General features: G+C 28.1%; 3 protein-coding genes across 3 annotated transcripts; all 3 read right to left on the bottom strand.

Annotated features, from left to right (window-relative positions):
* Positions 1 to 275: 275 nt before the first annotated feature.
* On the bottom strand, positions 276 to 3281 carry LOC129611969 (probable multidrug resistance-associated protein lethal(2)03659). Its single transcript, XM_055525400.1, has 4 exons — positions 2233 to 3281; positions 1588 to 1640; positions 595 to 1543; positions 276 to 531 (listed from the first exon to the last, which is right to left on the bottom strand). Exons 1-4 carry the CDS (start codon positions 3231 to 3233, stop codon positions 276 to 278), a joined length of 2259 nt encoding a protein of 752 aa, XP_055381375.1. The 5' UTR covers positions 3234 to 3281.
* A 116-nt stretch (positions 3282 to 3397) lies between these two features.
* LOC129611968 (ATP-binding cassette sub-family C member 4-like) lies at positions 3398 to 5061 on the bottom strand. The gene is made up of 4 exons (XM_055525399.1): positions 4878 to 5061; positions 4564 to 4794; positions 3585 to 4155; positions 3398 to 3439 (listed from the first exon to the last, which is right to left on the bottom strand). Exons 1-4 carry the CDS (start codon positions 4982 to 4984, stop codon positions 3398 to 3400), a joined length of 951 nt encoding a protein of 316 aa, XP_055381374.1. The 5' UTR covers positions 4985 to 5061.
* A 659-nt stretch (positions 5062 to 5720) lies between these two features.
* LOC129611747 (probable multidrug resistance-associated protein lethal(2)03659) lies at positions 5721 to 11591 on the bottom strand. Its single transcript, XM_055525042.1, has 7 exons — positions 11216 to 11591; positions 9839 to 10069; positions 7826 to 9748; positions 7374 to 7743; positions 7163 to 7313; positions 6145 to 7093; positions 5721 to 6065 (listed from the first exon to the last, which is right to left on the bottom strand). Exons 1-7 carry the CDS (start codon positions 11293 to 11295, stop codon positions 5798 to 5800), a joined length of 3972 nt encoding a protein of 1323 aa, XP_055381017.1. The 5' UTR covers positions 11296 to 11591; the 3' UTR covers positions 5721 to 5797.
* Positions 11592 to 11900: the final 309 nt, after the last annotated feature.

The raw sequence follows: 11900 nt of genomic DNA, 5'->3' as shown, positions 1-11900 counted from the left end.
TTTGTTTTTAATAATTTTTTATTGACTCGTCTCTTGCAATCATCATGCAGCTTTTTAAGGTATAAAGAATCTACTAAATAAAATTTTATATCGAGACAAATATTATAATTGAAACACATTGATTTCATATTATCCTTATAATGTGCACAATAGTAATACCTATACTGGCACTAGCTTTTAAATGTCTTTACAATTTTATCTAATTTTTAAAATAATTAACACAGGTGTATTATACTTAAAACCTAAAATGCTTTTGTGACGAAATTTTACAAGAGCTATTTTATATACATTTTTTCAGCAATTTCATATAATATTTTTGAGTTTTCTGATCCAGTTTCATATACCAATTGCTTAAAGTGACCATCAGCTTTTTGTAATAATTCAAATGGATTACCGCATTCGATGAGTTCACCATGATCCATAACAAATATTCTATCACTATCCATAACTGTATGCAAACGATGTGCAATGGTTAACACTGTGTATTGTTCAAATTTTGTTTGAATCGTTTTTTGGATTAATTTATCAGTTCTACAACAAATTTAAAATAAAGTTAATTCAAATTACTTTTTGAAATATGTATGTCATACTTACCCTGGGTCAACATTCGCTGTTGCTTCATCTAAAATCAAAATTTTATTTTGCCTTAAAATAGCCCTTGCCAAACAAACCAATTGCCGCTGCCCCATACTAAAATTAGAACCACCATCTGACATTCTAAAGTTTAACCCATCGATCATAGAAGAAACAAACTCTTTCAATTCAACATCTTCCAAGGCTTTCCATAATTCATCATCATTTGATTTATTAAAAGGATCTAAGTTATACCTTAAAGTGCCAGAAAACAGTACAGGATCTTGTGGAATTATTGATATTTTACTTCTTAAATCATGTAAACCTAATCGACTAATATCAATGTCGTCAATTTTTATTTCGCCTTCATTACAAGCTAGTCGAAATATTGCTTGAATAATAGATGATTTTCCAGCACCAGTTCTCCCAACAATTCCGATTTTTTCTCGTGGCAGTATTTCAAAATTCAAATTTTTTAAAATGTATTCACCATCATTAGAATATTTCATGTTAAAATCAGAGAAAACTATTTTTCCATAAAATGGCCAGTTGTCTTTAGGACAATTTTCAGGAGTACTTTCAAGCGGTGCTTCGGAAATTTCATTTGAGTATTCGAGAATTCTTTCAACACTAGTCATATGAATTTCCAATTCGGCTGACTGTCTTAAACCCCACTGACACATTGTTATTAAGGAAATCGATTGTGAAACCGCCAATCCAACATCTCCGCTAAAAAACTGTTCTTGCAGTAGGAGAAAACTATATGTTACAATTCCAATGTAAAAAACGCAAAGAAAATCTAACCATATTACAAAAGCTCTCGTTGTTGCCAGAAACAAAAACCAACTGGATGCATTTGAATTTTGAAACATGTTAAACTGATCTTCCATGAATTGTTGGGCTTGTATGGAACGTATGGTGACTAAACCTTGAAACGTTTTATTTACATGCGAATAAATAGGACTCCGACCTAAAATTCAATGATTTTTTTTTAAATTTATATTTTTCCTTTACGTTTCTTTTTATAAATACTTGCTGATTCTATACGTTTTACACTTCGACTTGTGCTAATATAAAATTTTCGAATAAATATAAATACTATTGCCATGAAAATAGCTGGTATTAAGAGCCAATAATTAGCAATTGACACCATTATAACGATTGCTATCATGTCCGTGATGAACTATAATAAAAGTTTAATGCTACTTAGAAAAATTTATTAAAAATTTGAAAAGTTTATTAAAAATTTCTACTTACAAATATACAATCAATCAAAGTCATCGGCAATGTAACATCAATGATATTCATATCTTTCGAAAATCTGTTAAGAATTCTTCCGGAAGGCGTTATATTAAAAAAGTACATAGTGGCACGAATCACGCCATTAAACAGTCTATCATGAAGCTTCAAAGAAATTCGTAAACACATTAAGAAAAACCCAAAACTGCGAAGTATATACAAAATCAGGGCAAAAATAAGAAGGCAAGAATAAATTATTATCATGTTGATTCGAATAGAGCTAGTATCTTCCGGCAGCACAATTTTTCCTATATTATATAATATTTTCATTAGATTTTGAAAACTGTCTTCTTCCCAAATAACCCTATAATATGAATCATTAAAGAATTTTCAAACTAAACAGTATTTAAAAGAAAATACCATCTTGAAATAAAATAATCAACTCCACTTAAAACCCCTCTTCCAGCTATAAACAATAAAATAACCATTAGTAACCATTTCCAACTGTCTAGGGCTTTAAAGTAACTAGTGAACACTTTTAATTTTACAGACCCCTTCTCCTGTTTTTCATTTCTAGCATCATATACTTCGATTTTATCGTTCTCGAAATTTTGCACTAATTTCTGCTCAGCAGATAGAATTGTGTTTTTTTTAATGTCATCACTGTCTTTTTCAATTGACTCCCCAATAAAGTCTTTTAAATACTTGGATGGCTCCTGTTTTTGCAAGTTTTCAAAGTCTCCTTCAAATTCTATGCTACCATTGTGAATAAGTAAAATTTTTTCCATCTCTTTTAGAAATTGAGTTTGATTAATTGCTAAAATCCGAATCTTATTATTTAAATATTTCTTAAAACACTCTTCAAAAATATAGTTGGCAACATGTGCATCAACAGCTGATAACGGGTCGTCAAAAATATAAATGTCTGCATTTCTATAAATCGCTCTTGCTAAATTAATTCTAGCTTTTTGTCCGCCACTTAAACTTATACCATGTTCCCCTACCATTGTTAAGTCACCATGTGGCCAAAATTTTATATCGTCCTCCAATGCACAAACTTTTAAAACTTCATTATACCGACCAATATCAAGAACTTCATTAAACACAATATTATCACGAACTGTACCTTCAAAAATCCAAGACTCCTGGCTAGCATAACTGAATTTACCAAAGCAAAATGCATTTCCACTAATAATTTGCAATTCTCCTAATATAGTATTTAGTAAAGATGATTTTCCTGAACCAACTGATCCAATAACTGCAATCAAAGCTCTACTTTTTATATCAATATTTACATCGAATAATACTTTTGTAACGTTTGCCATTGAATCTATTGCATTAGAATTCCAGGTTGCAGAAACATTTTTGAGTATTACACAAGGACTTATTTTCTTTTTTAATAATAATATAGATTTTCTCATTTCATAGTTTTCAATTATCTCTAATTTATTGTTATCATGAGATGTAGAGTTTTCATATAATACATTTTCACGTTCTTGTAACACTTCTAATATACGTTTTGCTGAAATATTAGCTTGTACCATGTAAGTTATTGCAGTAGGCCAAAAATATATCAACGATCGATTCAATATATCAAAAATACTTGAAATAGTGAAGACACTTTTAGCTGTTAGAACATTTCCAGTATATAAATATGAAAGAATTGTCAGAAATATTGCAAATTTTGATATAATTGAAGTAGTTTGTAAAAAAGCATAAATGGTTGAGGTACCCCGAATCGCTTTAATTTCATTTTTCCTTGCATCACTCACAATTTTTGCAAATGTTTTTTCCCAAGCATACATTTTTATAATTTGAATTCCAAGAATTATTTCGTTCATTAGTTTAACTCTAAAATCAGTTCTCTTTGAAGTTTTTTGATGAAAATTTCCGGCTTTTTTAGCTCCCCATGCTTCTATTGGTATAAAAAACAATAGCAGACCAATTCCAACAAATGATGCATATCCCATTTCAAGATAAGCTAAATATCCTAAGACTATTACTTGCATAGGTCCAACAAGTGCATCATGAACAAAAGAGAATACGTAATCAAATTTGCTAACATCATTTGATAGAACGTTAATAATTTTAGCACTCAAACCATCACTTGAAGAACTTTTAGATACTTTTAATATTTTGCGATAAATTAATCCAGACAAACCAACTCGAACTCGTAAACCAATCTCCAAAACATAAAACATTAAAGGGTGAAATATGAGGACTGATGGAAATAATGAAATTACGATTCCCGTAGCGTACATATAAGCTTGTGTTTTCGTAATACTATTGTCCTTTTGCGAAAAGTACGAAATTAAATTTCCCAGACAGTATGGTTGAATAGCTCTAAAAAAAATTAATAATTTTAATTGTAATAATATGTTGTTGTGTTAGAAAATTTTCATTAACGTTAATTTAATTATGAATCTAATTACTATTTTCGCTAATTAACAAAACTGATATTAACAAAAAAAAAAAATTTTTAACGATATTGACAAAAATGATATACGATAATGCAAATTAAATACTTTATTTTTTCTTTAATATTTACTTTCATCAAATTCAATTGCCACTGATAAAAATGTTATAAAAATTTGCAATAGAAAGATATTATACAAATACAGATATTATGAATTTTTTACTGATTTAAAAACCTAAAAAAATACCGAATGAGAAGCACCTTATTTTACTGTTACCCGCCCTTAAACATTTTTTTATAATATTTCAAAATTATATATTATAAGTTGTTTTTACTTTGCAATTGTTTCCAAGATGGCAAATCCTATACATAACGGTAGAAAATATAATCCGAAAGCTTTAATAATTAATCGAATGATGCTGGGATGTTTTCGTTTCGATTCATCATCCCAAAGTTGCGCAAATTTTTCTGTCAATAGTACAGCATCAAAGGAGGGTTTATGCAAATAAATATCCTCATCTTTTAATGGTCTTTTATACCCTTTGCGAAATAATTTTAATGTCCACCTAAAATAAATTTAGAAAATAAGTTAATTTAAGTTTAAGTAATTTTTATTTTTAATTAAAATTAATCGAATACAAAAAAATACCAAAAACTCCATTTTGAAATAAAATTAGCTGTAAGATAAGGATTTGGTTCTCTTTCACTAAATTCCTTTTCATCACGTTCCTCCCAGGTTCTATTATTTAGGTTCATTTTTTATTCATTAATAGGCTGTCATAAAATAGTTTTCGAATGGATCTGATTAATATTTCCTGTTTTCCAACTGTTTCGCAGCTGTTTCTTATATATTAACGTCAAAATTTCAACTTGAAATATGATAATACAATTCTAAGTTTTTCAATGAAATGTTTAATGCTTACTAACCCGATTTCTATTATACTTTCCCATTAACTCTTATGAGAAAGTATAACTTTTTTAGGTAATTCAACAATATTTTTATTATCGATCTAAATTAGATAATGTTTATGTAATCTATATAAGATAAGATTTCAATAATCAAAAGATAATTATTAATCTTATCAAATATTTTTCGAAATAAGTGATAAGCCTTAAATAAGATTATTTTGTTTTACTTCACTAACCTTGACCTTATTGTTAAGATAATAAAAGTCTTAGGGGGACATCACATTAAAAAGTGTTTATAATACAACATTAAAAAGTATTAGAAACTATAGGCAATACTAGTTTCGTTTACGAGAAATATTACTCGTAATTAGCAATAGACCTTGTTAAAAGATCTAAGCAAAACGAATTCATTTACCATTGCTTGCTATGTGCATTAAACTGTTGAAAATTTAACCATAAGCAATATGAAGATTTAAAGATTCTTTGGCGCGCAAATTTTTGCTTAAGTGTCTAAAAAAATTTTTAAAAAACATTCTTAAAACTACAATTTTTAAATAAAATTCATCTTCGTTTGCAACTTTGATAACAACTTTGTATAATATTGCTCAATTTATTAAGTACAGACATTAATTTATTCCTTAACTTGGCATATTAAACAAATTAATGAAAGAATTTTTTCCGAGAACTTTCCAATGCTATTTGCCTCAGCATATTTGAAGTTTCTGCACCTGTTTCTTCTATCAGACTTCTTAAGTATCCATCTGAATATTGCAGCAATTCATATGGGCGACCAAATTCTACAATTTGACCAGCTTCCATTACCATTATTCTATCACTATCTATAACTGTATGCAATCTGTGTGCAATGGTTAATACTGTACAAAATTCAAACTTTGTACGAATCGTCTTTTGAATCAGTTTATCAGTTCTAAAATTAAATAATTATTGTTTTAATAATGTTTTCTAATGTAATTTTCTTATCTGTATACTTGATAATTCTTACTTACTCTGAATCAACATTTGCTGTAGCTTCATCTAAGATCAAAATTTTATTTTGTCTTAAAATTGCCCTTGCCAAACAAACTAACTGTCGTTGACCCATACTAAAATTAGAACCCCCGTCAGACATCCTACAATTCAAACCATCGTTCAATGAAGAAACATATTCTTTTAGTTCAACTTCTTGTAATGCATTCCATAATTCAGCATCGCTTGATTTTTCAAATGGATCTAAGTTATACCTTAAAGTGCCAGAAAAGAGTACAGGATCTTGTGGAATTATTGATATTTTACTTCTTAAATCATGTAAACCTAATCGACTAATATCAACGTCATCAATTTTAATTTCGCCTTCATTACAAGCTAGTCGAAATATTGCTTGAATGATAGATGACTTTCCTGCACCAGTTCTTCCAACAATCCCAACTTTCTCTTGCGGTTTTATTTCGAAGCTCAAATTTTTTAAAATATATTCACCATCAACAGAGTATTTCAATTGAAAATCTGAGAAAACTATTTTTCCATAAAGTGGCCAAGTTTCTTTAGGACGATTTTTAGGTGTACTTTCAAGTGGTGGTTCTGGTTTCTCATTAACATACTCAAAGATTCTTTCAATACTAGTCATTTGATTTTCTAATTCAGCTGTTTGTCTCATTCCCCATTGCATTGCTCCAACTAATGAAATACTTTGAGTGATTGCAAGTCCGACGTCACCGCTATAAAAATGATCTTCAAGCAGTAAAAAACTATAGGTAACGACAGCAATAAATATAACGCAAATAATCTCTAACCATAGAGAAAAAGCTCTATTTGTGGCAACGTACAAATACCATGCCGAAGTATGACTATTATTGTGTTTATAAAACTCTTTTATAAACTCATTTTGTGCAGATAAAGCTCTAATTGTGATTAATCCTTGAAAAGTTTCGTTTGTATGTGAATATATTGGACTACGATCTAAAAGTATTACGAAAGTTATGACATAAATTTAAAAATATAAGATATAAAAACTAATATATCACTCACTAACAGATTCGATACGTTTAATACAGCGACTTGTGCAAACATAAACACGTCTTACGATATAAAACAAGACTCCCATTAAAACAGCTGGTATTATTAGCCAATAGTTTACTATTAATACTAATATAAGTACTGCAAAAACATCTGTAAAAAACTGAAATATATAGAATTAAAATTTTAGTAATTCAATTTACTACAAAACAAAAATGCTTACATAAAGACACTCTAATAATGTCATTGGTAGACTGGTGTCTAAAGAGCCAACGTCTTTTGAAAATCGGTTTAAAATTCTCCCAGATGGATTCATATTGAAAAAATACATTGTAGCCCTAGTTACACCCATAAATAGTTTATCATGAAGTTTTAGTGAAATTCTCAAACACATGAAGAAAAAACTAAAGGTTCGAGTAATGAATAAAATTAATGTGACGAAGAGAAGAGTTGAATATATTACTACAACATTTATTCTTTCTTTTTCCACTTGATCTGCATCTGAGCTACGTGTTCCGAATGCTCCATTCACAAAGTCAAGAGTGAAACTTTTTGAAGTTGTATTTTTTGTTAATTCTTCTTCCCAGATTACCCTAAAGTTATAAAACAAAATTATAATTTTTCTTTTTAAAAGAGATGAGACGAAATTTAAAATCAAATTTAATTCAAACTCACCATCTGGAAATAAAATAATCCACAGCACTAAATACACCTCTCGCAAGAACAAACAATGATATTACCGTTATAAACCAACAAAAGTTATTCAAGGCTTTAAAATAAGACTTGTATATATCCAATTTGACCGCTCCAATTTCCTGCTTCTCTTTACGATCTTCACCTTTATCTTTCTCTTTAACACTAGTCAATCTTTGAATTAATTCTATTTTCTTTTCACTTTCAGTTTTCGAACTAGCAGATGAGTTAACACTTTGTAGTTCTTCCGTTTCGTCCTGCACTTGGTTTAATAAGCTATATTGATTTAATTTTTTCAAAGCCTTAAAACTATCTTGGGCCTGAATTTTTCCAGAATTGATCAAAACTAAATTTTCTACATTTTTCAGGTACTGTAATTGATGAGTAACTAAAATACATATTTTATCCTTCAAAAATTCTTCCACACAAAATTCAAATATGTGCTTTCCAACATGAGCATCTACTGCTGATAATGGATCATCTAATAGGTATATATCTGCCTTTCTATAAACAGCGCGAGCTAAATTTACCCGTGCTTTCTGTCCACCACTCAAAATGATTCCCCTTTCACCAACTATTGTTGTATCACCATGCGGCCATAAATCTATATCTCTTTGCAAGGCGCAAACTTTAATAACTTCTTGGTACCTTTTTTCGTCGAAATCATCGATAAATACAATGTTATCACGAATGGAACCTTCAAAAAGCCATGGTTCCTGACTACAGTAGCTAAGTTTTCCATTAACACGTAACACTCCTTCAGTTAATTCTATTTCGCCAAGAATAGCATTCAAAAATGAAGATTTTCCTGCACCAACAGAACCAATTACTGCTATTAAGCTTTTTTCTTTTATGTTGATATTAAAATCTGTTAAAGTTGGAGAATAACTTTCTTGGTCATTTGCATTCCAAGATGCAGAAACTTTTTCGAACGACACATTTTTATTAGAAGATATTTGATTATGTATTCTGCTGCCTTTTGCTAAACTATTCTGTATTTTTATTTTGTTATTGCCATTTTCTACTTTATTCAATCCCGTTTTGTCTTCTTCTAAAAGAAATTCTTTAACACGTTTCGTTGAAATGTAGGTTTCTGCACAGCAAGTAATTGCTTTGGGCCAGCGTATTAATGAATCATTCAGTACCAGAAATATTAGCGAAATTGTAAAAACTTTTTCAGCGTTAATCGGTTCTTCGCTCATATATATGTAAGAAATTAATGTTAAAAATATTGAAAATTTTGATATCATAGGCGTTGTAGCAATGCATGCGTAAACTTTCATAGTTTGTCGAATAGCTTCGACTTCTTTTTTTCGTGCTTCTCCGACAATGCAAGCAAAAGACTTTTCCCAAGCGTACATTTTTATAACTTGAATACCACGGATAATTTCATTCATTAATTTTATTCGAAAATCAGTTCTTTTTGCCATTCTCATACGGTATTGGGCAATCTTTTTTCCAGCCCATGCTTGCAACGGTATAAAAGATAATATAAAACCTACGCCGATAACAGCTGATAAACCAACTTGTTGGTAAGCTATATAACAGAGAACAATAGCTTCAATTGGACCTTGCCATAACTCACGGGAAAAAAATAAGAATATATCAAATTTAGACAAATCATTTGCCAAAATATTAATAGCTCGTGCACTTAATCCATCATTTGTCGCTTTTTTAGATATTCTCAAAATTTTATTGTATATTAATCCAGATAAAGCTAAACGAATTTTAATTGCAATGTGAGACGTATAAAAATTAAAAGGATGAAATGTTATAACACGAAGAAATGATGATAAAACTACTCCGGTTGCATATAAATATGCATCAGTTTTAGATATTTTACCTACATTATTTCCTTGGGAAAAATATGACACTAAGGCACCAAGGCAAATTGGTTGAGCAATCCTAAAATAGTAATTAATAATTTTGTTATTAAAAAATTTATCCTTTAGATTTTTTTTTTATAAATTAAATATATAGTGTAAAATTCATTACTTGGTACCAAACTTCAGCAGATCAAAAATAAAAGCATATATTATGAATGATATGCCGTAAGCACCGAATATTAAACGTATAATACTAGGGTTTTTTCTTTCAAGTTCATTTTCCCACAATTTTGTAAACTTTTTTGTAACTCTTTCACAATCTAAAGATGGTATATGTTCGTACAATTCTTCCTCTTTTAATGGATGATCATAGCCTTTTCGAATTAACTTATGAACCCACCTATAAATAAAAAAAAATTCTTAAAATAATTTTTTTCCAATTAATATTTTTTAAATCAAATTAAAATCTCGTATAGCATAATATATTTATGTATAATAGAAGTTAATAATGTAGACTGTATTTGAAAAGCAGCTTATTGGAAACCACACCAGTCACTCGTTGTTCCATGCTTTTGAAATTGAAAAGTCAATGTTTTTTATTTATATATTTTTATTGCATCTATAAAATTTTATATTGAAATATTACAAATTATCACTAGTTATTTATTTATATCCTATATAGCTATATATAATTCAAGTGTTTGTTTTACAAAAAACTCCAATCAATTACAAATATTTATTTAATAATTTCAACAACAAGCACTATTGCTGTTATACACCCTACGAACGTTTGCAAAAATATTTATTATTTTTACTTAAAAAATTCGAACGCTATATTTATAGCACATGTATGCTTAATATAAATTTCATTGTGTTATTGATATTTACTTTGATTCTCTCAAATTTATTAATTTTTTTTTTTAATGAAACTCATTAAGTACTTCCCCAGACATAGATCAGTTTTATCTATTTTATCAATTTTCTATGTTTCACATAGTATAAACAAATTTTATTATCGGAGCTCCGAATCGTATATCATATTATCTAATGTATGACTTATCATATTTTACTGTATGATTTTAATTGAAAAATATGAAAAAAAAAATTAAATAAATTAAAATATAGATAACCAGGTGATAACAATTAATAATCTGTTTTAAAAAAATGTTTGCAAAACAAATCATAAAAGAAAAACTTTGTATTAAATTCAAATATTTTATTTTAAATTCATAATGTAAACGTTTTGCTTCGTCACTTCACTTAATCATAAAAGCATTAATCTATTTAAGTATAATGAAGCGTAAACGTTCTTACTCGTTTAAAAATATTTCACATTAAAGTATAGAAAAAAAAATTATTAAATATTTACTTTTTGAAGATTACTGCGATCTTATGGAGCCCAAACAAATATTTATACAATTTCAATATTTTCACCCGCACAAAATTAATAAAATTTAAAATAAATTAATAAATATAAATAAAATTATTAATTGTACATGTAACGGTAATTAAAATTATTCACATATTTATTAAAAATTTGACTTACCAAAAAGTATATCTCGATATGAAATTGGCATCAAGTATAGGATTTTTATCTCTTTTAATAGATAAATTTGTTCTATTCATAATAATTTATTATGTTTATTTGAATGAAAACGAATTTAAACGTATTCAATTCGATATTTGCTTCTATTTTTGTATTCTGGAGAATAATTTACATATATGTACATAAATCAAAAATTATCTAAATATATACATACGACTACATAAATATTTTAAACGTTTATAAATAAAAAATTCCCCTGTTTTTTGCTTGAATTTAAAAAAGCAAAATTAATTATTCTTCTTATAAAAAAACATAAACTCTAATTGGTAAATTTAACTGTAATTAAAACATAAAATTAACCGTTTTATTCGAATCGTTTTTAACCTCTTCAATTCAAGAACCGTTCTGATTCAAGTACAACACTATACTGAAAACAAAATTCTCAATATTACTTTATACTTATATTTACTTGTTTAAAGCTTAATCAAAGCTTCAGTGTTCTTGTTATAATATTGTAGTAGAATTTTTACTCTACTACAATTTTTTAATTAATTGCTCGCATTTATAATTCATTGTAGATCAATTATAATTTATTGAAGATCGATTTTTTCTTTTTGAACGGATAAATTCTATCTCAAAATTCTCAAAGCATAGAAATCTAACCTAAATATAAATGTTCTGAAAC

Source organism: Condylostylus longicornis, unplaced genomic scaffold (genome assembly GCF_029603195.1).
Source record: "Condylostylus longicornis isolate FDR11 unplaced genomic scaffold, ASM2960319v2 ptg000055l, whole genome shotgun sequence".
Classification (NCBI taxonomy): Eukaryota; Metazoa; Arthropoda; class Insecta; order Diptera; family Dolichopodidae; genus Condylostylus; species Condylostylus longicornis.
Note: the sequence above shows the minus strand (reverse complement) of the source record. Positions and strands in the feature narration are given on the sequence as shown.

Bases quoted from the DNA above. Each gene is read 5' to 3' on its own strand.
- LOC129611969 (XM_055525400.1), bottom strand. From the start codon at position 3,233: ATGAGAAAATCTATATTATTATTAAAAAAGAAAATAAGTCCTTGTGTA. The intron at 1,544-1,587 runs GTAAAGGAAAAA...ATTGAATTTTAG, and splicing joins AAGTATTTATAAAAAGAAAC to GTCGGAGTCCTATTTATTCG. The intron at 532-594 runs GTAAGTATGACA...AATTTGTTGTAG, and splicing joins ACAGCGAATGTTGACCCAGG to AACTGATAAATTAATCCAAA.
- LOC129611968 (XM_055525399.1), bottom strand. From the start codon at position 4,984: ATGAACCTAAATAATAGAACCTGGGAGGAACGTGATGAAAAGGAATTT. The intron at 4,156-4,563 runs GTAAAAACAACT...AATTTTTTTTAG, and splicing joins ATCTTGGAAACAATTGCAAA to AGCTATTCAACCATACTGTC. The intron at 3,440-3,584 runs GTGAGTGATGCA...ATGTTCTAACAG, and splicing joins AAAAAACATTTGCAAAAATT to CTAAAAGTGTCTTCACTATT.
- LOC129611747 (XM_055525042.1), bottom strand. From the start codon at position 11,295: ATGAATAGAACAAATTTATCTATTAAAAGAGATAAAAATCCTATACTT. The intron at 7,314-7,373 runs GTAAGCATTTTT...TATATATTTCAG, and splicing joins CATTATTAGAGTGTCTTTAT to TTTTTTACAGATGTTTTTGC. The intron at 6,066-6,144 runs GTAAGTAAGAAT...ATTTAATTTTAG, and splicing joins ACAGCAAATGTTGATTCAGA to AACTGATAAACTGATTCAAA.